This window comes from Danio rerio, chromosome 8, assembly GCF_049306965.1.
Source record: "Danio rerio strain Tuebingen ecotype United States chromosome 8, GRCz12tu, whole genome shotgun sequence".
NCBI classification, from domain to species: Eukaryota; Metazoa; Chordata; class Actinopteri; order Cypriniformes; family Danionidae; genus Danio; species Danio rerio.
Window position 1 is genome coordinate 33,767,935 of NC_133183.1, and position 22,545 is coordinate 33,790,479.

Sequence of the window (22,545 nt, forward strand, 5' to 3'; positions counted from 1 at the left end):
TGCACTGATTCCGTGATAACCACAGGAGCTTTCGGTTTGGGTGTGAGCACAGTCTTGTGGTGCCATCGCAGAGAGACTGTAGGCTACTTCCCACAATGTTTTCATCCAATGTTCCACTCTGGTGGAATTATCTTCCCATTCCCACTCGGATTACGGATGCACTGGTATCCTTTAAAAGATAGCTAAAACCCATCTCTTCCGAGTACTCCTGAACGCCGGTGAATATCCCTCTCTCTAAAGAAAACAAAACTCCGACTCTTGCACTAAATTCTCTGAGCACAAACAAGTTAGTTGGAATAAATAGCACTTCTTGTATGCGTTGCCTCGTCTTGTTGAATCGCTGAATACCTCCTCTATTGTAAGCGCCTTTGGACAAAAGTGTCTGCGTAACGTATGTTTCCACCCAGTTTCGAACAGGGGACCTTGTGCGTGTAAAGCAAACGTGATAACCACTACACTACGGAAACCAACACGACTGTACTGTTTCAAGTTTTTATAGCCTTTTTTATAGAGCTGTCTTGAAAGGTCTGCACTGTGGAGGGCCAGCAAACGCACTGGCCACCTGCTCATGCAAAACACAAAGCTAAAAGAAATCAGATTCTACTCAATTTTGCGACACCACAATGGCAGGTAAACACTGAGTTGAATTCAAACTTCTAGCCTCACACCGCTTTGCACAAAGAATGTTTTCAGTGTATGGCAGTGCTCAACAGAAGCCTGGTTTGACAATTTTCATAAAAATCTAGGCTGTTCCCGCCCAGTTTCGAACTGGGGACCTTTCGCGTGTGAGGCGAACGTGATAACCACTACACTACGGAAACCTACAGTAGTGCAAAAGGCAGATACCCTTTTTGATTGGGTGCCGGTTGACAATCGTTCCTAAGGCGGCAGTTGATGCTATTGTTTTCGCACCAAAAGAAGAGCGCTGTTTCTGCTCGGTTTCGAACCGAGGACCTTTCGCGTGTTAGGCGAACGTGATGACCACTACACTACAGAAACCCCACAAGCGCTTTCAGCTGGGAAGGAAGGCCTGCATGGATAGAACAAGGTGTACGCGCTTGTCAATCAAGCGGACAAAGCCTACTCAGCGTGACAAGCTCCCCGCAGGTTTAAGCATACACGCCAAGTAAGAATGTGCATAAAAGCAAATCTGCATGTTTCCCCCCACTTTCTAACAGGAGACCTTCCGCTTGTAAAGCCATCGTGATAACCACAGGAGCCTTCGGTTTGGGTGTGAGCACAGTCTTGTGGTGCCATCGCAGAGAGACTGTAGGCTACTTCCCACAATGTTTTCATCCAATGTTCCACTCTGGTGGAATTATCTTCCCATTCCCACTCGGATTACGGATGCACTGGTATCTTTTAAAAGATAGCTAAAACCCATCTCTTCCGAGTACTCCTGAACGCCGGTGAATATCCCTCTCTCTAAAGAAAACAAAACTCCGACTCTTGCACTAAATTCTCTGAGCACAAACAAGTTAGTTGGAATAAATAGCACTTCTTGTATGCGTTGCCTCGTCTTGTTGAATCGCTGAATACCTCCTCTATTGTAAGCGCCTTTGGACAAAAGTGTCTGCCTAACGTATGTTTCCACCCAGTTTCGAACAGGGGACCTTTTGCGTGTTAAGCAAACGTGATAACCACTACACTACGGAAACCAACACGATTGTACTGTTTCAAGTTTTTATAGTCTTTTTTATAGTGCTGTCTTTAAAGGTCTGCACTGTGGAGGGCCAGCAAACGCACTGGCCACCTGCTCATGCAAAACACAAAGCTAAAAGAAATCAGATTCTACGCAATTTTGCGACACCACAATGGCAGGTAAACACTGAGTTGAATTCAAACTTCTAGCCTCACACCGCTTTGCACAAAGAATGTTTTCAGTGTATGGCAGTGCTCAACAGAAGCCTGGTTTGACAATTTTCATAAAAGTCGAGGCTGTTCCCGCCCAGTTTCGAACTGGGGACCTTTCGCGTGTGAGGCAAACGTGATAACCACTACACTACGGAAACCTACAGTAGTGCAAAAGGCAGATACCCTTTTTGATTGGGTGCCGGTTGACAATCGTTCCTAAGGCGGCAGTTGATGCTATTGTTTTCGCACCAAAAGAAGAGAGCTGTTTCTGCTCGGTTTCGAACCGAGGACCTTTCGCGTGTTAGGCGAACGTGATGACCACTACACTACAGAAACCCCACATGCGCTTTCAGCTGGGAGGAAAGGCCTGCATGGATAGAACAAGGTGTACGCGCTTGTCAATCAAGCGGACAACGCCTACTCAGCGTGACAAGCTCCCCGCAGGTTTAAGCATACACGCCAAGTGAGAATGTGCATAAAAGCAAATCTGCATGTTTCCCCCCACTTTCTAACAGGAGACCTTCCGCTTGTAAAGCCATCGTGATAACCACAGGAGCCTTCGGTTTGGGTGTGAGCACAGTCTTGTGGTGCCATCGCAGAGAGACTGTAGGCTACTTCCCACAATGTTTTCATCCAATGTTCCACTCTGGTGGAATTATCTTCCCATTCCCACTCGGATTACGGATGCACTGGTATCCTTTAAAAGATAGCTAAAACCCATCTCTTCCGAGTACTCCTGAACGCCGGTGAATATCCCTCTCTCTAAAGAAAACAAAAGTCCGACTCTTGCACTAAATTCTCTGAGCACAAACAAGTTAGTTGGAATAAATAGCACTTCTTGTATGCGTTGCCTCGTCTTGTTGAATCGCTGAATACCTCCTCTATTGTAAGCGCCTTTGGACAAAAGTGTCTGCCTAACGTATGTTTCCGCCCAGTTTCGAACAGGGGACCTTTTGCGTGTAAAGCAAACGTGATAACCACTACACTACGGAAACCAACACGACTCTACTGTTTCAAGTTTTTATAGTCTTTTTTATAGAGCTGTCTTGAAAGGTCTGCACTGTGGAGGGCCAGCAAACGCACTGGCCACCTGCTCATGCAAAACACAAAGCTAAAAGAAATCAGATTCTACGCAATTTTGCGACACCACAATGGCAGGTAAACACTGAGTTGAATTCAAACTTCTAGCCTCACACCGCTTTGCACAAAGAATGTTTTCAGTGTATGGCAGTGCTCAACAGAAGCCTGGTTTGACAATTTTCATAAAAGTCGAAACTGTTCCTGCCCAGTTTCGAACTGGGGACCTTTCGCGTGTGAGGCGAACGTGATAACCACTACACTACGGAAACCTACAGTTGCGCAAAAGGCAGATACCCTTTTTGATTGGGTGCCGGTTGACAATCGTTCCTACGCGGCAGTTGATGCTATTGTTTTCGCACCAAAAAAAGAGGGCTGTTTCTGCTCGGTTTCGAACCGAGGACCTTTCGCGTGTTAGGCGAACGTGATGACCACTACACTACAGAAACCCCACATGCGCTTTCAGCTGGGAAGAAAGGCCTGCATGGATAGAACAAGGTGTACGAGCTTGTCAATCAAGCGGACAAAGCCTACTCAGCGTGACAAGCTCCCCGCAGGTTTAAGCATACACGCCAAGTGAGAATGTGCATAAAAGCAAATCTGCATGTTTCCCCCCACTTTCTAACAAGAGACCGACCGCTTGTAAAGCCATCGTGATAACCACAGGAGCCTTCGGTTTGGGTGTGAGCACAGTCTTGTGTTGCCATCGCAGAGAGACTGTAGGCTACTTCCCACAATGTTTTCATCCAATGTTCCACTCTGGTGGAATTATCTTCCCATTCCCACTCGGATTACGGATGCACTGGTATCCTTTAAAAGATAGCTAAAACCCATCTCTTCCGAGTACTCCTGAACGCCGGTGAATATCCCTCTCTCTAAAGAAAACAAAACTCCGACTCTTGCACTAAATTCTCTGAGCACAAACAAGTTAGTTGGAATAAATAGCACTTATTGTATGCGTTGCCTCGTCTTGTTGAATCGCTGAATACCTCCTCTATTGTAAGCGCCTTTGGACAAAAGTGTCTGCCTAAGGTATGTTTCCGCCCAGTTTCGAACAGGGGACCTTTTGCGTGTAAAGCAAACGTGATAACCACTACACTACGGAAACCAACACGACTGTACTGTTTCAAGTTTTTATAGTCTTTTTTATAGAGCTGTCTTGAAAGGTCTGCACTGTGGAGGGCCAGCAAACGCACTAGCCACCTGCTCATGCAAAACACAAAGCTAAAAGAAATCAGATTCTACTCAATTTTGCGACACCACAATGGCAGGTAAACACTGAGTTGAATTCAAACTTCTAGCCTCACACCGCTTTGCACAAAGAATGTTTTCAGTGTATGGCAGTGCTCAACAGAAGCCTGGTTTGACAATTTTCATAAAAATCTAGGCTGTTCCCACCCAGTTTCGAACTGGGGACCTTTCGCGTGTGAGGCGAACGTGATAACCACTACACTACGGAAACCTACAGTAGTGCAAAAGGCAGATACCCTTTTTGATTGGGTGCCGGTTGACAACCGTTCCTAAGGCGGCAGTTGATGCTATTGTTTTCGCACCGAAAGAAGAGCGCTGTTTCTGCTCGGTTTCGAACCGAGGACCTTTCGCGTGTTAGGCGAACGTGATGACCACTACACTACAGAAACCCCACATGCGCTTTCAGCTGGGAAGAAAGGCCTGCATGGATAGAACAAGGTGTACGCGCTTGTCAATCAAGCGGACAAAGCCTACTCAGCGTGACAAGCTCCCCGCAGGTTTAAGCATACACGCCAAGTAAGAATGTGCATAAAAGCAAATCTGCATGTTTCCCCCCACTTTCTAACAGGAGACCTTCCGCTTGTAAAGCCATCGTGATAACCACAGGAGCCTTCGGTTTGGGTGTGAGCACAGTCTTGTGGTGCCATCGCAGAGAGACTGTAGGCTACTTCCCACAATGTTTTCATCCAATGTTCCACTCTGGTGGAATTATCTTCCCATTCCCACTCGGATTACGGATGCACTGGTATCTTTTAAAAGATAGCTAAAACCCATCTCTTCCGAGTACTCCTGAACGCCGGTGAATATCCCTCTCTCTAAAGAAAACAAAACTCCGACTCTTGCACTAAATTCTCTGAGCACAAACAAGTTAGTTGGAATAAATAGCACTTCTTGTATGCGTTGCCTCGTCTTGTTGAATCGCTGAATACCTCCTCTATTGTAAGCGCCTTTGGACAAAAGTGTCTGCCTAACGTATGTTTCCGCCCAGTTTCGAACAGGGGACCTTTTGCGTGTAAAGCAAACGTGATAACCACTACACTACGGAAACCAACACGACTGTACTGTTTCAAGTTTTTATAGTCTTTTTTATAGAGCTGTCTTGAAAGGTCTGCACTGTGGAGGGCCAGCAAACGCACTAGCCACCTGCTCATGCAAAACACAAAGCTAAAAGAAATCAGATTCTACGCAATTTTGCGACACCACAATGGCAGGTAAACACTGAGAAAACACTCGGATTACGGATGCACTGGTATCCTTTAAAAGATAGCTAAAACCCATCTCTTCCGAGTACTCCTGAACGCCGGTGAATATCCCTCTCTCTAAAGAAAACAAAACTCCGACTCTTGCACTAAATTCTCTGAGCAAAAACAAGTTAGTTGGAATAAATAGCACTTCTTGTATGCGTTGCCTCGTCTTGTTGAATCGCTGAATACCTCCTCTATTGTAAGCGCCTTTGGACAAAAGTGTCTGCCTAACGTATGTTTCCGCCCAGTTTCGAACAGGGGACCTTTTGCGTGTAAAGCAAATGTGATAACCACTACACTACGGAAACCAACACGACTGTACTGTTTCAAGTTTTTATAGTCTTTTTTATAGAGCTGTCTTGAAAGGTCTGCACTGTGGAGGGCCAACAAACGCACTGGCCACCTGCTCATGCAAAACACAAAGCTAAAAGAAATCAGATTCTACGCAATTTTGCGACACCACAATGGCAGGTAAACACTGAGTTGAATTCAAACTTCTAGCCTCACACCGCTTTGCACAAGGAATGTTTTCAGTGTATGGCAGTGCTCAACAGAAGCCTGGTTTGACAATTTTCATAAAAGTCAAGGCTGTTCCCGCCCAGTTTCGAACTGGGGACCTTTCGCGTGTGAGGCGAACGTGATAACCACTACACTACGGAAACCTACAGTAGTGCAAAAGGCAGATACCCTTTTTGATTGGGTGCCGGTTGACAATCGTTCCTAAGGCGGCAGTTGATGCTATTGTTTTCGCACCGAAAGAAGAGCGCTGTTTCTGCTCGGTTTCGAACCGAGGACCTTTCGCGTGTTAGGCGAACGTGATGACCACTACACTACAGAAACCCCACATGCGTTTTCAGCTGGGAAGAAAGGCCTGCATGGATAGAACAAGGTGTACGCGCTTGTCAATCAAGCGGACAAAGCCTACTCAGCGTGACAAGCTCCCCGCAGGTTTAAGCATACACGCCAAGTAAGAATGTGCATAAAAGCAAATCTGCATGTTTCCCCCCACTTTCTAACAGGAGACCTTCCGCTTGTAAAGCCATCGTGATAACCACAGGAGCCTTCGGTTTGGGTGTGAGCACAGTCTTGTGGTGCCATCGCAGAGAGACTGTAGGCTACTTCCCACAATGTTTTCATCCAATGTTCCACTCTGGTGGAATTATCTTCCCATTCCCACTCGGATTACGGATGCACTGGTATCTTTTAAAAGATAGCTAAAACCCATCTCTTCCGAGTACTCCTGAACGCCGGTGAATATCCCTCTCTCTAAAGAAAACAAAACTCCGACTCTTGCACTAAATTCTCTGAGCACAAACAAGTTAGTTGGAATAAATAGCACTTCTTGTATGCGTTGCCTCGTCTTGTTGAATCGCTGAATACCTCCTCTATTGTAAGCGCCTTTGGACAAAAGTGTCTGCCTAACGTATGTTTCCGCCCAGTTTCGAACAGGGGACCTTTTGCGTGTAAAGCAAACGTGATAACCACTACACTACGGAAACCAACACGACTGTACTGTTTCAAGTTTTTATAGTCTTTTTTATAGAGCTGTCTTGAAAGGTTTGCACTGTGGAGGGCCAGCAAACGCACTGGCCACCTGCTCATGCAAAACACAAAGCTAAAAGAAATCAGATTCTACGCAATTTTGCGACACCACAATGGCAGGTAAACACTGAGAAAACACTCGGATTACGGATGCACTGATTCCGTGATAACCACAGGAGCTTTCGGTTTGGGTGTGAGCACAGTCTTGTGGTGCCATCGCAGAGAGACTGTAGGCTACTTCCCACAATGTTTTCATCCAATGTTCCACTCTGGTGGAATTATCTTCCCATTCCCACTCGGATTACGGATGCACTGGTATCCTTTAAAAGATAGCTAAAACCCATCTCTTCCGAGTACTCCTGAACGCCGGTGAATATCCCTCTCTCTAAAGAAAACAAAACTCCGACTCTTGCACTAAATTCTCTGAGCACAAACAAGTTAGTTGGAATAAATAGCACTTCTTGTATGCGTTGCCTCGTCTTGTTGAATCGCTGAATACCTCCTCTATTGTAAGCGCCTTTGGACAAAAGTGTCTGCGTAACGTATGTTTCCACCCAGTTTCGAACAGGGGACCTTGTGCGTGTAAAGCAAACGTGATAACCACTACACTACGGAAACCAACACGACTGTACTGTTTCAAGTTTTTATAGCCTTTTTTATAGAGCTGTCTTGAAAGGTCTGCACTGTGGAGGGCCAGCAAACGCACTGGCCACCTGCTCATGCAAAACACAAAGCTAAAAGAAATCAGATTCTACTCAATTTTGCGACACCACAATGGCAGGTAAACACTGAGTTGAATTCAAACTTCTAGCCTCACACCGCTTTGCACAAAGAATGTTTTCAGTGTATGGCAGTGCTCAACAGAAGCCTGGTTTGACAATTTTCATAAAAATCTAGGCTGTTCCCGCCCAGTTTCGAACTGGGGACCTTTCGCGTGTGAGGCGAACGTGATAACCACTACACTACGGAAACCTACAGTAGTGCAAAAGGCAGATACCCTTTTTGATTGGGTGCCGGTTGACAATCGTTCCTAAGGCGGCAGTTGATGCTATTGTTTTCGCACCAAAAGAAGAGCGCTGTTTCTGCTCGGTTTCGAACCGAGGACCTTTCGCGTGTTAGGCGAACGTGATGACCACTACACTACAGAAACCCCACAAGTGCTTTCAGCTGGGAAGGAAGGCCTGCATGGATAGAACAAGGTGTACGCGCTTGTCAATCAAGCGGACAAAGCCTACTCAGCGTGACAAGCTCCCCGCAGGTTTAAGCATACACGCCAAGTAAGAATGTGCATAAAAGCAAATCTGCATGTTTCCCCCCACTTTCTAACAGGAGACCTTCCGCTTGTAAAGCCATCGTGATAACCACAGGAGCCTTCGGTTTGGGTGTGAGCACAGTCTTGTGGTGCCATCGCAGAGAGACTGTAGGCTACTTCCCACAATGTTTTCATCCAATGTTCCACTCTGGTGGAATTATCTTCCCATTCCCACTCGGATTACGGATGCACTGGTATCTTTTAAAAGATAGCTAAAACCCATCTCTTCCGAGTACTCCTGAACGCCGGTGAATATCCCTCTCTCTAAAGAAAACAAAACTCCGACTCTTGCACTAAATTCTCTGAGCACAAACAAGTTAGTTGGAATAAATAGCACTTCTTGTATGCGTTGCCTCGTCTTGTTGAATCGCTGAATACCTCCTCTATTGTAAGCGCCTTTGGACAAAAGTGTCTGCCTAACGTATGTTTCCACCCAGTTTCGAACAGGGGACCTTTTGCGTGTTAAGCAAACGTGATAACCACTACACTACGGAAACCAACACGATTGTACTGTTTCAAGTTTTTATAGTCTTTTTTATAGTGCTGTCTTTAAAGGTCTGCACTGTGGAGGGCCAGCAAACGCACTGGCCACCTGCTCATGCAAAACACAAAGCTAAAAGAAATCAGATTCTACGCAATTTTGCGACACCACAATGGCAGGTAAACACTGAGTTGAATTCAAACTTCTAGCCTCACACCGCTTTGCACAAAGAATGTTTTCAGTGTATGGCAGTGCTCAACAGAAGCCTGGTTTGACAATTTTCATAAAAGTCGAGGCTGTTCCCGCCCAGTTTCGAACTGGGGACCTTTGGCGTGTGAGGCAAACGTGATAACCACTACACTACGGAAACCTACAGTAGTGCAAAAGGCAGATACCCTTTTTGATTGGGTGCCGGTTGACAATCGTTCCTAAGGCGGCAGTTGATGCTATTGTTTTCGCACCAAAAGAAGAGAGCTGTTTCTGCTCGGTTTCGAACCGAGGACCTTTCGCGTGTTAGGCGAACGTGATGACCACTACACTACAGAAACCCCACATGCGCTTTCAGCTGGGAGGAAAGGCCTGCATGGATAGAACAAGGTGTACGCGCTTGTCAATCAAGCGGACAACGCCTACTCAGCGTGACAAGCTCCCCGCAGGTTTAAGCATACACGCCAAGTGAGAATGTGCATAAAAGCAAATCTGCATGTTTCCCCCCACTTTCTAACAGGAGACCTTCCGCTTGTAAAGCCATCGTGATAACCACAGGAGCCTTCGGTTTGGGTGTGAGCACAGTCTTGTGGTGCCATCGCAGAGAGACTGTAGGCTACTTCCCACAATGTTTTCATCCAATGTTCCACTCTGGTGGAATTATCTTCCCATTCCCACTCGGATTACGGATGCACTGGTATCCTTTAAAAGATAGCTAAAACCCATCTCTTCCGAGTACTCCTGAACGCCGGTGAATATCCCTCTCTCTAAAGAAAACAAAAGTCCGACTCTTGCACTAAATTCTCTGAGCACAAACAAGTTAGTTGGAATAAATAGCACTTCTTGTATGCGTTGCCTCGTCTTGTTGAATCGCTGAATACCTCCTCTATTGTAAGCGCCTTTGGACAAAAGTGTCTGCCTAACGTATGTTTCCACCCAGTTTCGAACAGGGGACCTTTTGCGTGTAAAGCAAACGTGATAACCACTACACTACGGAAACCAACACGACTGTACTGTTTCAAGTTTTTATAGTCTTTTTTATAGAGCTGTCTTGAAAGGTCTGCACTGTGGAGGGCCAGCAAACGCACTAGCCACCTGCTCATGCAAAACACAAAGCTAAAAGAAATCAGATTCTACGCAATTTTGCGACACCACAATGGCAGGTAAACACTGAGAAAACACTCGGATTACGGATGCACTGGTATCCTTTAAAAGATAGCTAAAACCCATCTCTTCCGAGTACTCCTGAACGCCGGTGAATATCCCTCTCTCTAAAGAAAACAAAAGTCCGACTCTTACACTAAATTCTCTGAGCACAAACAAGTTAGTTGGAATAAATAGCACTTCTTGTATGCGTTGCCTCGTCTTGTTGAATCGCTGAATACCTCCTCTATTGTAAGCGCCTTTGGACAAAAGTGTCTGCCTAACGTATGTTTCCGCCCAGTTTCGAACAGGGGACCTTTTGCGTGTAAAGCAAACGTGATAACCACTACACTACGGAAACCAACACGACTCTACTGTTTCAAGTTTTTATAGTCTTTTTTATAGAGCTGTCTTGAAAGGTCTGCACTGTGGAGGGCCAGCAAACGCACTGGCCACCTGCTCATGCAAAACACAAAGCTAAAAGAAATCAGATTCTACGCAATTTTGCGACACCACAATGGCAGGTAAACACTGAGTTGAATTCAAACTTCTAGCCTCACACCGCTTTGCACAAAGAATGTTTTCAGTGTATGGCAGTGCTCAACAGAAGCCTGGTTTGACAATTTTCATAAAAGTCGAAACTGTTCCTGCCCAGTTTCGAACTGGGGACCTTTCGCGTGTGAGGCGAACGTGATAACCACTACACTACGGAAACCTACAGTTGCGCAAAAGGCAGATACCCTTTTTGATTGGGTGCCGGTTGACAATCGTTCCTACGCGGCAGTTGATGCTATTGTTTTCGCACCAAAAAAAGAGGGCTGTTTCTGCTCGGTTTCGAACCGAGGACCTTTCGCGTGTTAGGCGAACGTGATGACCACTACACTACAGAAACCCCACATGCGCTTTCAGCTGGGAAGAAAGGCCTGCATGGATAGAACAAGGTGTACGAGCTTGTCAATCAAGCGGACAAAGCCTACTCAGCGTGACAAGCTCCCCGCAGGTTTAAGCATACACGCCAAGTGAGAATGTGCATAAAAGCAAATCTGCATGTTTCCCCCCACTTTCTAACAAGAGACCGACCGCTTGTAAAGCCATCGTGATAACCACAGGAGCCTTCGGTTTGGGTGTGAGCACAGTCTTGTGTTGCCATCGCAGAGAGACTGTAGGCTACTTCCCACAATGTTTTCATCCAATGTTCCACTCTGGTGGAATTATCTTCCCATTCCCACTCGGATTACGGATGCACTGGTATCCTTTAAAAGATAGCTAAAACCCATCTCTTCCGAGTACTCCTGAACGCCGGTGAATATCCCTCTCTCTAAAGAAAACAAAACTCCGACTCTTGCACTAAATTCTCTGAGCACAAACAAGTTAGTTGGAATAAATAGCACTTATTGTATGCGTTGCCTCGTCTTGTTGAATCGCTGAATACCTCCTCTATTGTAAGCGCCTTTGGACAAAAGTGTCTGCCTAAGGTATGTTTCCACCCAGTTTCGAACAGGGGACCTTTTGCGTGTAAAGCAAACGTGATAACCACTACACTACGGAAACCAACACGACTGTACTGTTTCAAGTTTTTATAGTCTTTTTTATAGAGCTGTCTTGAAAGGTCTGCACTGTGGAGGGCCAGCAAACGCACTAGCCACCTGCTCATGCAAAACACAAAGCTAAAAGAAATCAGATTCTACGCAATTTTGCGACACCACAATGGCAGGTAAACACTGAGTTGAATTCAAACTTCTAGCCTCACACCGCTTTGCACAAGGAATGTTTTCAGTGTATGGCAGTGCTCAACAGAAGCCTGGTTTGACAATTTTCATAAAAGTCGAGACTGTTCCCGCCCAGTTTCGAACTGGGGACCTTTCGCGTGTGAGGCGAACGTGATAACCACTACACTACGGAAACCTACAGTAGTGCAAAAGGCAGATACCCTTTTTGATTGGGTGCCGGTTGACAATCGTTCCTAAGGCCGCAGTTGATGCTATTGTTTTCGCACCAAAAGAAGAGCGCTGTTTCTGCTCAGTTTCGAACCGAGGACCTTTCGCATGTTAGGCGAACGTGATGACCACTACACTACAGAAACCCCACATGCGCTTTCAGCTGGGAAGAAAGGCCTGCATGGATAGAACAAGGTGTACGCGCTTGTCAATCAAGCGGACAAAGCCTACTCAGCGTGACAAGCTCCCCGCAGGTTTAAGCATACACGCCAAGTAAGAATGTGCATAAAAGCAAATCTGCATGTTTCCCCCCACTTTCTAACAGGAGACCTTCCGCTTGTAAAGCCATCGTGATAACCACAGGAGCCTTCGGTTTGGGTGTGAGCACAGTCTTGTGTTGCCATCGCAGAGAGACTGTAGGCTACTTCCCACAATGTTTTCATCCAATGTTCCACTCTGGTGGAATTATCTTCCCATTCCCACTCGGATTACGGATGCACTGGTATCCTTTAAAAGATAGCTAAAACCCATCTCTTCCGAGTACTCCTGAACGCCGGTGAATATCCCTCTCTCTAAAGAAAACAAAAGTCCGACTCTTGCACTAAATTCTCTGAGCACAAACAAGTTAGTTGGAATAAATAGCACTTCTTGTATGCGTTGCCTCGTCTTGTTGAATCGCTGAATACCTCCTCTATTGTAAGCGCCTTTGGACAAAAGTGTCTGCCTAACGTATGTTTCCGCCCAGTTTCGAACAGGGGACCTTTTGCATGTAAAGCAAACGTGATAACCACTACACTACGGAAACCAACACGACTGTACTGTTTCAAGTTTTTATAGTCTTTTTTATAGAGCTGTCTTGAAAGGTTTGCACTGTGGAGGGCCAGCAAACGCACTGGCCACCTGCTCATGCAAAACACAAAGCTAAAAGAAATCAGATTCTACGCAATTTTGCGACACCACAATGGCAGGTAAACACTGAGAAAACACTCGGATTACGGATGCACTGGTATCCTTTAAAAGATAGCTAAAACCCATCTCTTCCGAGTACTCCTGAACGCCGGTGAATATCCCTCTCTCTAAAGAAAACAAAAGTCCGACTCTTGCACTAAATTCTCTGAGCACAAACAAGTTAGTTGGAATAAATAGCACTTCTTGTATGCGTTGCCTCGTCTTGTTGAATCGCTGAATACCTCCTCTATTGTAAGCGCCTTTGGACAAAAGTGTCTGCCTAACGTATGTTTCCGCCCAGTTTCGAACAGGGGACCTTTTGCGTGTAAAGCAAACGTGATAACCACTACACTACGGAAACCAACACGACTGTACTGTTTCAAGTTTTTATAGTCTTTTTTATAGAGCTGTCTTGAAAGGTCTGCACTGTGGAGGGCCAGCAAACGCACTGGCCACCTGCTCATGCAAAACACAAAGCTAAAAGAAATCAGATTCTACGCAATTTTGCGACACCACAATGGCAGGTAAACACTGAGAAAACACTCGGATTACGGATGCACTGGTATCCTTTAAAAGATAGCTAAAACCCATCTCTTCCGAGTACTCCTGAACGCCGGTGAATATCCCTCTCTCTAAAGAAAACAAAAGTCCGACTCTTGCACTAAATTCTCTGAGCACAAACAAGTTAGTTGGAATAAATAGCACTTCTTGTATGCGTTGCCTCATCTTGTTGAATCGCTGAATACCTCCTCTATTGTAAGCGCCTTTGGACAAAAGTGTCTGCCTAATGTATGTTTCCACCCAGTTTCGAACAGGGGACCTTTTGCGTGTTAAGCAAACGTGATAACCACTACACTACGGAAACCAACACGACTGTATTGTTTCAAGTTTTTATAGTCTTTTTTATAGAGCTGTCTTGAAAGGTCTGCACTGTGGAGGGCCACCAAACACACTGGCCACCTGCCCATGCAAAACACAAAGCTAAAAAAAATCAGATTCTACGCAATTTTGCGACACCACAATGGCAGGTAAACACTGAGTTGAATTCAAACTTCTAGCCTCACACCGCTTTGCACAAAGAATGTTTTCAGTGTATGGCAGTGCTCAACAGAAGCTTGGTTTGACAATTTTCATAAAAGTCAAGGCTGTTCCCGCCCAGTTTCGAACTGGGGACCTTTCGCGTGTGAGGCGAACGTGATAACCACTACACTACGGAAACCTACAGTAGTGCAAAAGGCAGATACCCTTTTTGATTGGGTGCCGGTTGACAATCGTTCCTAAGGCGGCAGTTGATGCTATTGTTTTCGCACCAAAAGAAGAGCGCTGTTTCTGCTCGGTTTCGAACCGAGGACCTTTCGCGTGTTAGGCGAACGTGATGACCACTACACTACAGAAACCCCACATGCGCTTTCAGCTGGGAAGAAAGGCCTGCATGGATAGAACAAGGTGTACGCGCTTGTCAATCAAGCGGACAAAGCCTACTCAGAGTGACAAGCTCCCCGCAGGTTTAAGCATACACGCCAAGTGAGAATGTGCATAAAAGCAAATCTGCATGTTTCCCCCCACTTTCTAACAGGAGACCTTCCGCTTGTAAAGCCATCGTGATAACCACAGGAGCCTTCGGTTTGGGTGTGAGCACAGTCTTGTGTTGCCATCGCAGAGAGACTGTAGGCTACTTCCCACAATGTTTTCATCCAATGTTCCACTCTGGTGGAATTATCTTCCCATTCCCACTCGGATTACGGATGCACTGGTATCCTTTAAAAGATAGCTAAAACCCATCTCTTCCGAGTACTCCTGAACGCCGGTGAATATAACCACTACACTATGGAAACCTACAGTAGTGCAGGAAGCAGATACCCTTTTTGATTGGGTGCCGGTTGACAATCGTTCCTAAGGCGGCAGTTGTTGCTATTGTTTTCGCACCAAAAGAAAAGCGCTGTTTCTACTCAGTTTCGAGCCGAGGACCTTTTGCGTGTTAGGCGAACATGATGACCACTACACTACAGCAGGGCTTCCCAAACTTTTGAGCACGCGACCCCTAAAATAACAATACCAGTGACCCGCGACCCCCAATATCCTCTGAGGTGGTTAAATACAGAAAACTTGCATGCAATGGCACACACACACACCAATAGACCAGAGTCTATTCTTCGTTTAATTTTTTATTTTGTATGTGAGTGCTGTAAATGGGCTAGAAAATTTAACCTGGTGTTATAAAATCAATCTGCTGCATCTGACGCTATTGTCTTTAATATAATGTAATTACCCCAGGGGTTGCAATCCAATAGAACTAGTAAATAAGCTACTATAGTAACTATAAACGAAAGTTTTTTTCTCTTCAGTTGGTTATGGATAAAATATGGTAAGTCTTATGGCCTAATAATAATAAGTAGATTTTTGAAAATCACCAGGCGACCCCCCTTCATTGTTCCGCGACCCCTCAAGGGGTCCCGACCCCCACTTTGAGAACCACTGCACAACAGAAACCCCACATGTGCTTCCAGCTGGGAAGGAAGGCCTGCATGGATAGAACAAGGTGTACGCATTTGTCAATCAAGCGGACAAAGCCTACTCAGCGTGACAAGCTTCCTGCAGGTTTAAGCATACACGCCAAGTGAGAATGTGCATAAAAGCAAATCTGCATGTTTCCCCCCACTTTCTAACAGGAGACCTTCCGCTTGTAAAGCCATCGTGATAACCACAGGAGCCTCCGGTTGGGGTGTGAGCACAGTCTTGTGGTGCCATCGCAGAGAGACTGTAGGCTACTTCCCACAATGTTTTCATCCAATGTTCCACTCTGGTGGAATCATCTTCTCATTCCCACTCGGATTACGGATGCACTGGTATCCTTTAAAAGATAGCTAAAACCCATCTCTTCCGAGTACTCCTGACCGCCGGTGAATATCCCTCTCTTTAAAGAAAACAAAACTCCGACTCTTCTTGTATGCGTTGCCTTGTCTTGTTGAATCGCTGAATACCGCTCAAACATACCCTTTTTGATTGGGTGCCGGTAGACAACGTTCCTTATGTGGCAGTTGCTGCTATTATTTTCTCGTCAAAAGAAGAGCACTGTTTCTGCTTGGTTTTGAACAAAGCACATTTCACATGTTAGGCGAACATGATGACCACTACACTATGGAAACCTACAGAAGTAGCGGAACTAGGTAAGTAAGCAGGGGAATTTGAAAACCCAGTGTTAGCGATAAGAAAGATTTGTTTACTGAATTGTCAGGTAAAATAATTAAAAAAATTGCATTGTACAACAAATAATTAAAGAGTAATATTGTATCTGTTTAAGCCATGGTACTGCAATAAAGTTTCTTTATTATTACGCTGAAAATACTGTATAGTTCCTAGCCATATCTACATAGAAAAAAGCAACTTTTCTTTCTTAGTTCATGGTGTAACTACAGAAGGGTCAAGCTTTAAATAGGATAATTATTTTAACTTTTTTGAAATCATTAAGTGAAATGCTAGTGGTCTAATCAGATTCAATGATTTATTCTAAGCTAAGCCAAAAGTGCTCCCGTCAGACAAAGAGTTCATCCGAATGGATTAAAAAAATAGAAAAACTTATTAGTTTAACTCTAGGGTGTTTTAAAATGAGCCTAATTGAAAAAAAAAAAGTTTTTTTTTCTTTTTTAAAGAAACTCATAAACAAGCACAATACACAAGCTTATATACATATTTTCCAGCATAAGCCTAAAAGACGTAAGCTCAAAACAAGACAGTCAAACCTCTTTCTGTCTCAGCATTGGCAACAAAGATGAATCCATTCACAGCTTGGCACACTTGATTAAACATAGGGTTGAGGCTTGCGGGTATGTTGGACTCACTGTCCTCTTCATAGATGAAGATTTTACTGCGCAGACTGAGTTGCTCTAGACGAGCTCTCTCTCGCTCCATCCTAAATCAAAGACAAACACTTCCATTCATAAATTCAAAATGTATTTTGTGACACATTTACACATCAAGTGCTACAAAAATGCCATTGATGTTTAAATGTATTAAAACATTATCCAAAAGGGGCAAATTCAACTGAACAAACTTGACACTTAAGATAAAATGAGATATTAAGCAAAATAGACATGCGGCCCTTTTTTTTTTTTTTTTAAATAACAGATAATCATGCATTCAAAATTTTTTTTGTATGAATATAAACACATTAAACTATAATAATTTTAATTTAAGTGATGTTTAAATGATGTTTGTTACAAAATATACATTTAAAAAAATTCTTGCTTTCTACTTCCTATTTATCATAAAATAAATGATTAAATATGAATTATAACAGAATTTTTTTTTTTTTTACAAATTGATAATAAATAAAACATATTTACCATTTTAAAGAAGGGAGCAATAACTGCTGAAATTTCAGTTTTGTATTCACAGAAATAAATTATATTTTAAAGTTTTAAGTTCTGTAATAATTTTTTTTTTAATTAAAGTGTTTAGTTCCACAATATAGTAAAACAATGTAAATGCAGTAAAAAATAAAAAAACACATAATTATAAATATGTATTTTAATAGCAAATAATAATCACCTGTTATTTGAATATAATGTTGCAATATTGAATCTGTGCTGATCTTTGTACTTAAAACTGATTCCAGATCCAATACCTGAAAAAGAATCCAGTCAGAGTCAAGAAAAATAATAATCTATGCAGCTATTCATTCAGTTAAATAAGTTATTGAATAAAATAAAAGTAATGCCACTCAACCATCAATCTGTCGTTGAGGTATTCCTGCTATAGGCAGAATTTCAGGAGAATTCATCATCACATTCATTAGTGAAACCTCTAACTGCTCAAGCCCAGGGCCGAAAATGGCGAACTGCGGCTCTGCAACAGGAACAAAAGACTGGAAGAAGGAAGCCACAGACTCAAACGCTGCCCTGGGCTGATGACGCCATTGGTTTCGACAAGCTGGGCAGACACGTAGATACCTATGGATGTCATGCCAAAATGAAAATATTAGTAAACGTTATAGGTGTTGTTGAATTACCGGCAACCTTAATAGACATAAAGCACTATGAAAGCAAAAAGTAATTAACAGCAGACAATTGAATTATTCAAAAATAATGCACACCTATGATGGAGATATATAGTGGATATCACAATTAGAGAGCAGCCTAAAATTTTCTACACTTCAGGGTGGCTGTTTAATCCAATTTGAAGATATCTCAACAGATTAAAAGACATCTTGTGGCATATTTTATGAGTTACATCAAATCTGAAGGACAGCTGCAAGGCAGAAATGGAAAATTTGTTCATCCAAAAAAGAAATTTCTAAAGTGTTGCACTATTAAAGTGTCAATAAAACAAGTATCTCCCCAGAAATGCTAGTCATCCGCAAAAGACAAATGCATGACAGGATAATGACAAAGACAGGATAAAGTGTAGAATTTTGATAATTAGCTGAGTTAGTTATAAACTATGGTCAGTGGGCTGTACAATTATCCTGCAGCTTTTGAATTATTATTTTTTAATGTACATAACGCCATGTACATGAGTCCAACCTATTGTGTTTTATTAACATCTACCCCTACTTCAACCTTAATATTCCTAATGAGCCAATGTTCTAAACTTCTCTAATTATGATTATTTCTTTTCCACTGTATAGGTCTGCATTCTCAAGGCTCTCCAGCAAGAACAGTGGGACCTGACCAGGTTTCTTGCAACAGTGGATGCATTTTCCTTATGGAATGCGGGAGCAGGCAGAACTTGTAATTTGAAAGGGAATGGGTGGTCAAACAATAGACTATGCCATTTCCGATATCCTTTTAGAAAAGTATATCTGCATTTAAACTTCAGTCTTGAGCTGTGGAGGCTTTTTATCACATCAAAAATCAGGACTGTGTACACATGCTGCACATAAGGAGCAATGTGTTCTGCTTAATGCATTTAACTCGCGGGTCCTAGCATGCAGCTTGTGCATAATGCTTCTTAGACAGAAAGGCAGTTTGTCGACAAGTGACAGAGCAGAATAATGAAAGAACAATGCTTATGCGCTGTCCTTGAAGGACTTTCAACTTGGAATTTTCAATGTCATATTTATTTATTTATTTTCTGTGACATTTTTTTCTTATTGTGCTGACAGATAAATGTTAAAAGTAACTTGATGGCATTTAAAAAAATTACCTCTCACTTTTAGTATAGCCGCTGGTAAATATGTAAATATGAGATTGTGGAAATAAGATTTTAATACAGCGGGAGTGGTTGGATTAGGTAGAAAAACATTCCAAATGAACAGCCGGTGAACATAGAGTGAATGAATAGAAGGAGCAGTTGGGTGCAAAATAAAAAAATAGCCTATTTTCTGTTTAAAAAGTCCCATGCAGACCTCGGTATACAATTTAACAATCTTTAGACTTATGGTAGGGTCACATAAAAAGAACATTTCACATTAAATGCCGAACAATTTTTTATATTGATCTCATATACCACTGGCCGACTAATGCACAGGTGTCAAACTCTTGCTCTGCACAGTTTAGTTTCAACCCAAATTAAACACAGCTGGTCAAACTAATTTGCTAGAGAGCTTTAGGCTTTTGATACCTACAGATTAGGAATGCACTGATATGGATTTTTGGCCAATATTGATAACTGATAACTTAAGAATTGGAGGCCAATAATTGATATGTTAGCCGACAAATATGAATATTTCAAAATGTTACATTTTTATACAGTAAACAACTGTTTGCCTAACTGTAAAACCAGCTAAACTAAAATGTGTTACAATAATATACATATGTACAAATATGATGTCCGAAAAAGCAATTTGAGAGGTATTTTGACAGTTCAGACCGCCCTACAAACGAAAAGCTAAATAAAGACAGATTTACTTTAGAAAATGCAGCGTAAATCATCCCATTTGTCGCTTTAGATTCTTTTGAACACATGCAGATGCTGCTTGTCAATCAGGCACCGCTTCTATGTTCGTTCTTGCAGTCAATTGCGGGAAAAATGGTCGAAGAAAGGTTTGAAGTTTTTGTGAATTTGAAGCTTTTAACTACAGGCATGTGTGATTTTAACCAAAATACACAATGCCACTCTATCGAACATATCTACAGTGATAAGGAATATGGTTACTCCTGGAGTTATTAATGCACAGCAATACCACACAAAGCAAGGATGGACTTTAAAGGAATAAACAATGTTAAGAAAGCTCCGTATGAGTGAAATTATGTAATCTATTGGCTTAATTTTAAAAACGGATCGATAATGATAACATTAAAAGTAGCATTTTTGGGCCGATAACGATATGGGGGCCGATATATCATGCATCTCTACTACACATAGGTGTGTTGCAGCAGGGCTGGAATTAAACTCTTCTGGGCTGCGGCCATCCAGAAACACCCTTGACACCCCGGGACTAATGCAATACTTACAAATATATTATGATGATATAATTATAGTTATTTATAATAAATGCAGTTAATACAGAGAGAAAGAGTGCATCCAGGGCTGATTTTTTTTGTTTTGTTATCAAAGTGTCCTATGTCTCAGTTTTAAGCACTTACTCTGCCATATAATCAAAGTGCATCTCAGAGTCCTCTAGCACAGCTGAGCTATTGAGCTTGACCCGAGGCAATGATAAATGGTCAACTGACTGCCAGAGTGGCAGATCACGCAGCAGGAAGTACTTCCACAGGACAGGGTCTCGAACCATTGACCGCCAGTATGTGCTGGTGCCTCCCAGTCTGCAGAGGTCTTGCGGAGACAGGAAGGTCATGATGAGGAACTGCATGTCAACCTGTGTATTTAAATAAGAAAAAGCACAAAAGAATTATGTGTTGGAGGATTGTTTAATAATTGGGCAGTTGCTGGATTCTTTCTTCCTACTTTGAATTATAATAAAAATATCAATTTGTCATTTATTCATGTGATGCAAAGCTGATTTTTTTTTGTATCATTAACCTAGTCTTCAGTACTTTATCATGCTTCATGTTGTTTTGGTGTTATGTTTTACAAAATTAGTTGTAAACAAGAAAACTTAGTGTGTGTGTATATCATTTAATGCACTTTTGCTCATGTCAAGTGTAATGAATTAAACCGAATAACTGGTGGACTTTTCTCTTTTAAACACTTAATCCTGTGTAAAATAAAAGAAAATCATTATAGACTATAACATTGCAACCTACTTTGAGTAAATTCACAGAGAATTTTTCCATTTTTATTTTGTAATTAAATAAAAATAAATCTACATCGGTTTTATCATTGCCCATTTTTAAAGCTTTTTTGGTCTCTGTGTGTTATTTCTCCTGTTCTCCTTGTACAACTATTACTATTTTTACTTTAATAACAAGATGCTTTGTCTTGGTAAATTTCCATAAGTCATAACCATCTATTGTAAGCATGATCTGACGCATGTCTTTAAAAGTCATTTAAGAATATGTTCAAAGACTTTGAAATCACCACAGTTATCAGACCATTTTAAGTTGTATTTTATGATAACAGTTTTATAGTTTTGGTTAACATTCGTAATGTTCTCACAATTGTTGTGATTAGTGTTGGGGGTAAAGCTCTACAAGTAAAGCTAGTTAATAATATTACTTTTCTTATTACTTTACTTTAATACAAATATATATATATATATATATATATATATATATATATATATATATATATATATATATATATATATATATTTGCTGAATTAAAATGAGTGTAATCACATCGAATCCCACACTTAATGAGAGAATGAGCTCCCTGCGGGAACAGACAGAAACCAAGATAACAGAGCCTTACATTTATGTAATGGAAGTACTCTACATATTTTGAACACATGTATGGGGATTATAGTCTCAATAAACATTGTTTTTAAACTAATAAGACAAAAATACAAAAGTAGCAAACACATTGATTTTGAAATATCATTAATCTGTATTAAACCTTATTGTCATGTCTTATTGCCTACATGTACAATGCAACGGAAATGTTGTATACATATACTGTATATTTACAGCATGTATAACATCAGGAAGTTCTTAAAAGGTAACATTGTTGTACTATTTTACGTTTATTTTTTTAAGTAAATGAAGGTTATAGTGTGTGATTAAATGCAGAGCTCCTCTATTAAAAAAAAAAAATAAAGATACATCAAGCCTCAGTTCGGTATGAAAAAGTAACTTAAAAGTAACGCATTTCTTTCCATAAAAAGTAACTATGTAACTTTTTTGGGAAGTAACTTAATGTTGTAATGCATTACTTTCAAAGGTAACTTTCCCCAACACTGCTTGTGATGTCTGCATATCCGAAATATGTCCACTCTTTTATTTTATTTTTTTCTCTTACTGTTAATCAGTAGTGTAAAGTACTTAATTACAAATACTCAAACTACTGTAATTGAGTAGTTTTTCTCAGAAATTGTATTTTGTTAAGTGGTTTTAAAAAATGTGTACTTTTACTTTCCCCTAAGTACATTTATAGTGCAGTTTCTGTACTTTTACTCCACTACTTTGCTTCAACCTGAAGTCACTACTTGATTGCTTCCTGTCTAAGGAGATTAGAAAAATCAGTCTTGTGATTCCTGTCCAATCAAAT

General features: G+C 42.0%; 1 protein-coding gene and 35 non-coding genes across 39 annotated transcripts in view; all 36 read right to left on the reverse strand.

Moving 5' to 3' along the window:
• fbxo4 (F-box protein 4) overlaps positions 1-22,545 on the reverse strand; it is a 72,717-nt gene that overhangs the window by 47,059 nt on the left and 3,113 nt on the right. For all 4 annotated transcript variants that reach the window (XR_012384446.1, XR_012384445.1, XM_021472098.3 and 1 more), the window contains exons 2-5: positions 20,523-20,755; positions 17,722-17,945; positions 17,545-17,620; positions 16,737-16,906 (exon numbers count right to left, since the gene is read on the reverse strand). Coding sequence is in view for 2 of the 4 variants with exons in the window: in XM_021472098.3 (XP_021327773.1) it covers positions 16,737-16,906; positions 17,545-17,620; positions 17,722-17,945; positions 20,523-20,755 (703 nt within the window). In the remaining 2 variants the exon portion in view is untranslated. The remainder of the gene's footprint in view (positions 1-16,736; positions 16,907-17,544; positions 17,621-17,721; positions 17,946-20,522; positions 20,756-22,545) is intronic.
• Positions 395-467, reverse strand: trnav-uac (transfer RNA valine (anticodon UAC)). The gene has a single exon. It is a non-coding gene; the product is annotated as a tRNA-Val (tRNA).
• trnav-cac (transfer RNA valine (anticodon CAC)) lies at positions 749-821 on the reverse strand. The gene has a single exon. It is a non-coding gene; the product is annotated as a tRNA-Val (tRNA).
• On the reverse strand, positions 927-999 carry trnav-aac (transfer RNA valine (anticodon AAC)). The gene has a single exon. It is a non-coding gene; the product is annotated as a tRNA-Val (tRNA).
• Positions 1,586-1,658, reverse strand: trnav-uac (transfer RNA valine (anticodon UAC)). The gene has a single exon. It is a non-coding gene; the product is annotated as a tRNA-Val (tRNA).
• On the reverse strand, positions 1,940-2,012 carry trnav-cac (transfer RNA valine (anticodon CAC)). Its single transcript has one exon. It is a non-coding gene; the product is annotated as a tRNA-Val (tRNA).
• On the reverse strand, positions 2,118-2,190 carry trnav-aac (transfer RNA valine (anticodon AAC)). The gene has a single exon. It is a non-coding gene; the product is annotated as a tRNA-Val (tRNA).
• Positions 2,777-2,849, reverse strand: trnav-uac (transfer RNA valine (anticodon UAC)). Its single transcript has one exon. It is a non-coding gene; the product is annotated as a tRNA-Val (tRNA).
• Positions 3,131-3,203, reverse strand: trnav-cac (transfer RNA valine (anticodon CAC)). Its single transcript has one exon. It is a non-coding gene; the product is annotated as a tRNA-Val (tRNA).
• On the reverse strand, positions 3,308-3,380 carry trnav-aac (transfer RNA valine (anticodon AAC)). Its single transcript has one exon. It is a non-coding gene; the product is annotated as a tRNA-Val (tRNA).
• Positions 3,967-4,039, reverse strand: trnav-uac (transfer RNA valine (anticodon UAC)). Its single transcript has one exon. It is a non-coding gene; the product is annotated as a tRNA-Val (tRNA).
• trnav-cac (transfer RNA valine (anticodon CAC)) lies at positions 4,321-4,393 on the reverse strand. Its single transcript has one exon. It is a non-coding gene; the product is annotated as a tRNA-Val (tRNA).
• Positions 4,499-4,571, reverse strand: trnav-aac (transfer RNA valine (anticodon AAC)). The gene has a single exon. It is a non-coding gene; the product is annotated as a tRNA-Val (tRNA).
• Positions 5,158-5,230, reverse strand: trnav-uac (transfer RNA valine (anticodon UAC)). The gene has a single exon. It is a non-coding gene; the product is annotated as a tRNA-Val (tRNA).
• trnav-uac (transfer RNA valine (anticodon UAC)) lies at positions 5,662-5,734 on the reverse strand. The gene has a single exon. It is a non-coding gene; the product is annotated as a tRNA-Val (tRNA).
• Positions 6,016-6,088, reverse strand: trnav-cac (transfer RNA valine (anticodon CAC)). Its single transcript has one exon. It is a non-coding gene; the product is annotated as a tRNA-Val (tRNA).
• On the reverse strand, positions 6,194-6,266 carry trnav-aac (transfer RNA valine (anticodon AAC)). Its single transcript has one exon. It is a non-coding gene; the product is annotated as a tRNA-Val (tRNA).
• trnav-uac (transfer RNA valine (anticodon UAC)) lies at positions 6,853-6,925 on the reverse strand. The gene has a single exon. It is a non-coding gene; the product is annotated as a tRNA-Val (tRNA).
• On the reverse strand, positions 7,514-7,586 carry trnav-uac (transfer RNA valine (anticodon UAC)). Its single transcript has one exon. It is a non-coding gene; the product is annotated as a tRNA-Val (tRNA).
• trnav-cac (transfer RNA valine (anticodon CAC)) lies at positions 7,868-7,940 on the reverse strand. Its single transcript has one exon. It is a non-coding gene; the product is annotated as a tRNA-Val (tRNA).
• On the reverse strand, positions 8,046-8,118 carry trnav-aac (transfer RNA valine (anticodon AAC)). The gene has a single exon. It is a non-coding gene; the product is annotated as a tRNA-Val (tRNA).
• trnav-aac (transfer RNA valine (anticodon AAC)) lies at positions 8,705-8,777 on the reverse strand. Its single transcript has one exon. It is a non-coding gene; the product is annotated as a tRNA-Val (tRNA).
• trnav-cac (transfer RNA valine (anticodon CAC)) lies at positions 9,059-9,131 on the reverse strand. Its single transcript has one exon. It is a non-coding gene; the product is annotated as a tRNA-Val (tRNA).
• On the reverse strand, positions 9,237-9,309 carry trnav-aac (transfer RNA valine (anticodon AAC)). The gene has a single exon. It is a non-coding gene; the product is annotated as a tRNA-Val (tRNA).
• trnav-uac (transfer RNA valine (anticodon UAC)) lies at positions 9,896-9,968 on the reverse strand. The gene has a single exon. It is a non-coding gene; the product is annotated as a tRNA-Val (tRNA).
• Positions 10,400-10,472, reverse strand: trnav-uac (transfer RNA valine (anticodon UAC)). The gene has a single exon. It is a non-coding gene; the product is annotated as a tRNA-Val (tRNA).
• Positions 10,754-10,826, reverse strand: trnav-cac (transfer RNA valine (anticodon CAC)). Its single transcript has one exon. It is a non-coding gene; the product is annotated as a tRNA-Val (tRNA).
• trnav-aac (transfer RNA valine (anticodon AAC)) lies at positions 10,931-11,003 on the reverse strand. Its single transcript has one exon. It is a non-coding gene; the product is annotated as a tRNA-Val (tRNA).
• trnav-uac (transfer RNA valine (anticodon UAC)) lies at positions 11,590-11,662 on the reverse strand. The gene has a single exon. It is a non-coding gene; the product is annotated as a tRNA-Val (tRNA).
• On the reverse strand, positions 11,944-12,016 carry trnav-cac (transfer RNA valine (anticodon CAC)). The gene has a single exon. It is a non-coding gene; the product is annotated as a tRNA-Val (tRNA).
• trnav-aac (transfer RNA valine (anticodon AAC)) lies at positions 12,122-12,194 on the reverse strand. Its single transcript has one exon. It is a non-coding gene; the product is annotated as a tRNA-Val (tRNA).
• Positions 12,781-12,853, reverse strand: trnav-uac (transfer RNA valine (anticodon UAC)). Its single transcript has one exon. It is a non-coding gene; the product is annotated as a tRNA-Val (tRNA).
• Positions 13,285-13,357, reverse strand: trnav-uac (transfer RNA valine (anticodon UAC)). The gene has a single exon. It is a non-coding gene; the product is annotated as a tRNA-Val (tRNA).
• trnav-aac (transfer RNA valine (anticodon AAC)) lies at positions 13,789-13,861 on the reverse strand. Its single transcript has one exon. It is a non-coding gene; the product is annotated as a tRNA-Val (tRNA).
• trnav-cac (transfer RNA valine (anticodon CAC)) lies at positions 14,143-14,215 on the reverse strand. The gene has a single exon. It is a non-coding gene; the product is annotated as a tRNA-Val (tRNA).
• trnav-aac (transfer RNA valine (anticodon AAC)) lies at positions 14,321-14,393 on the reverse strand. Its single transcript has one exon. It is a non-coding gene; the product is annotated as a tRNA-Val (tRNA).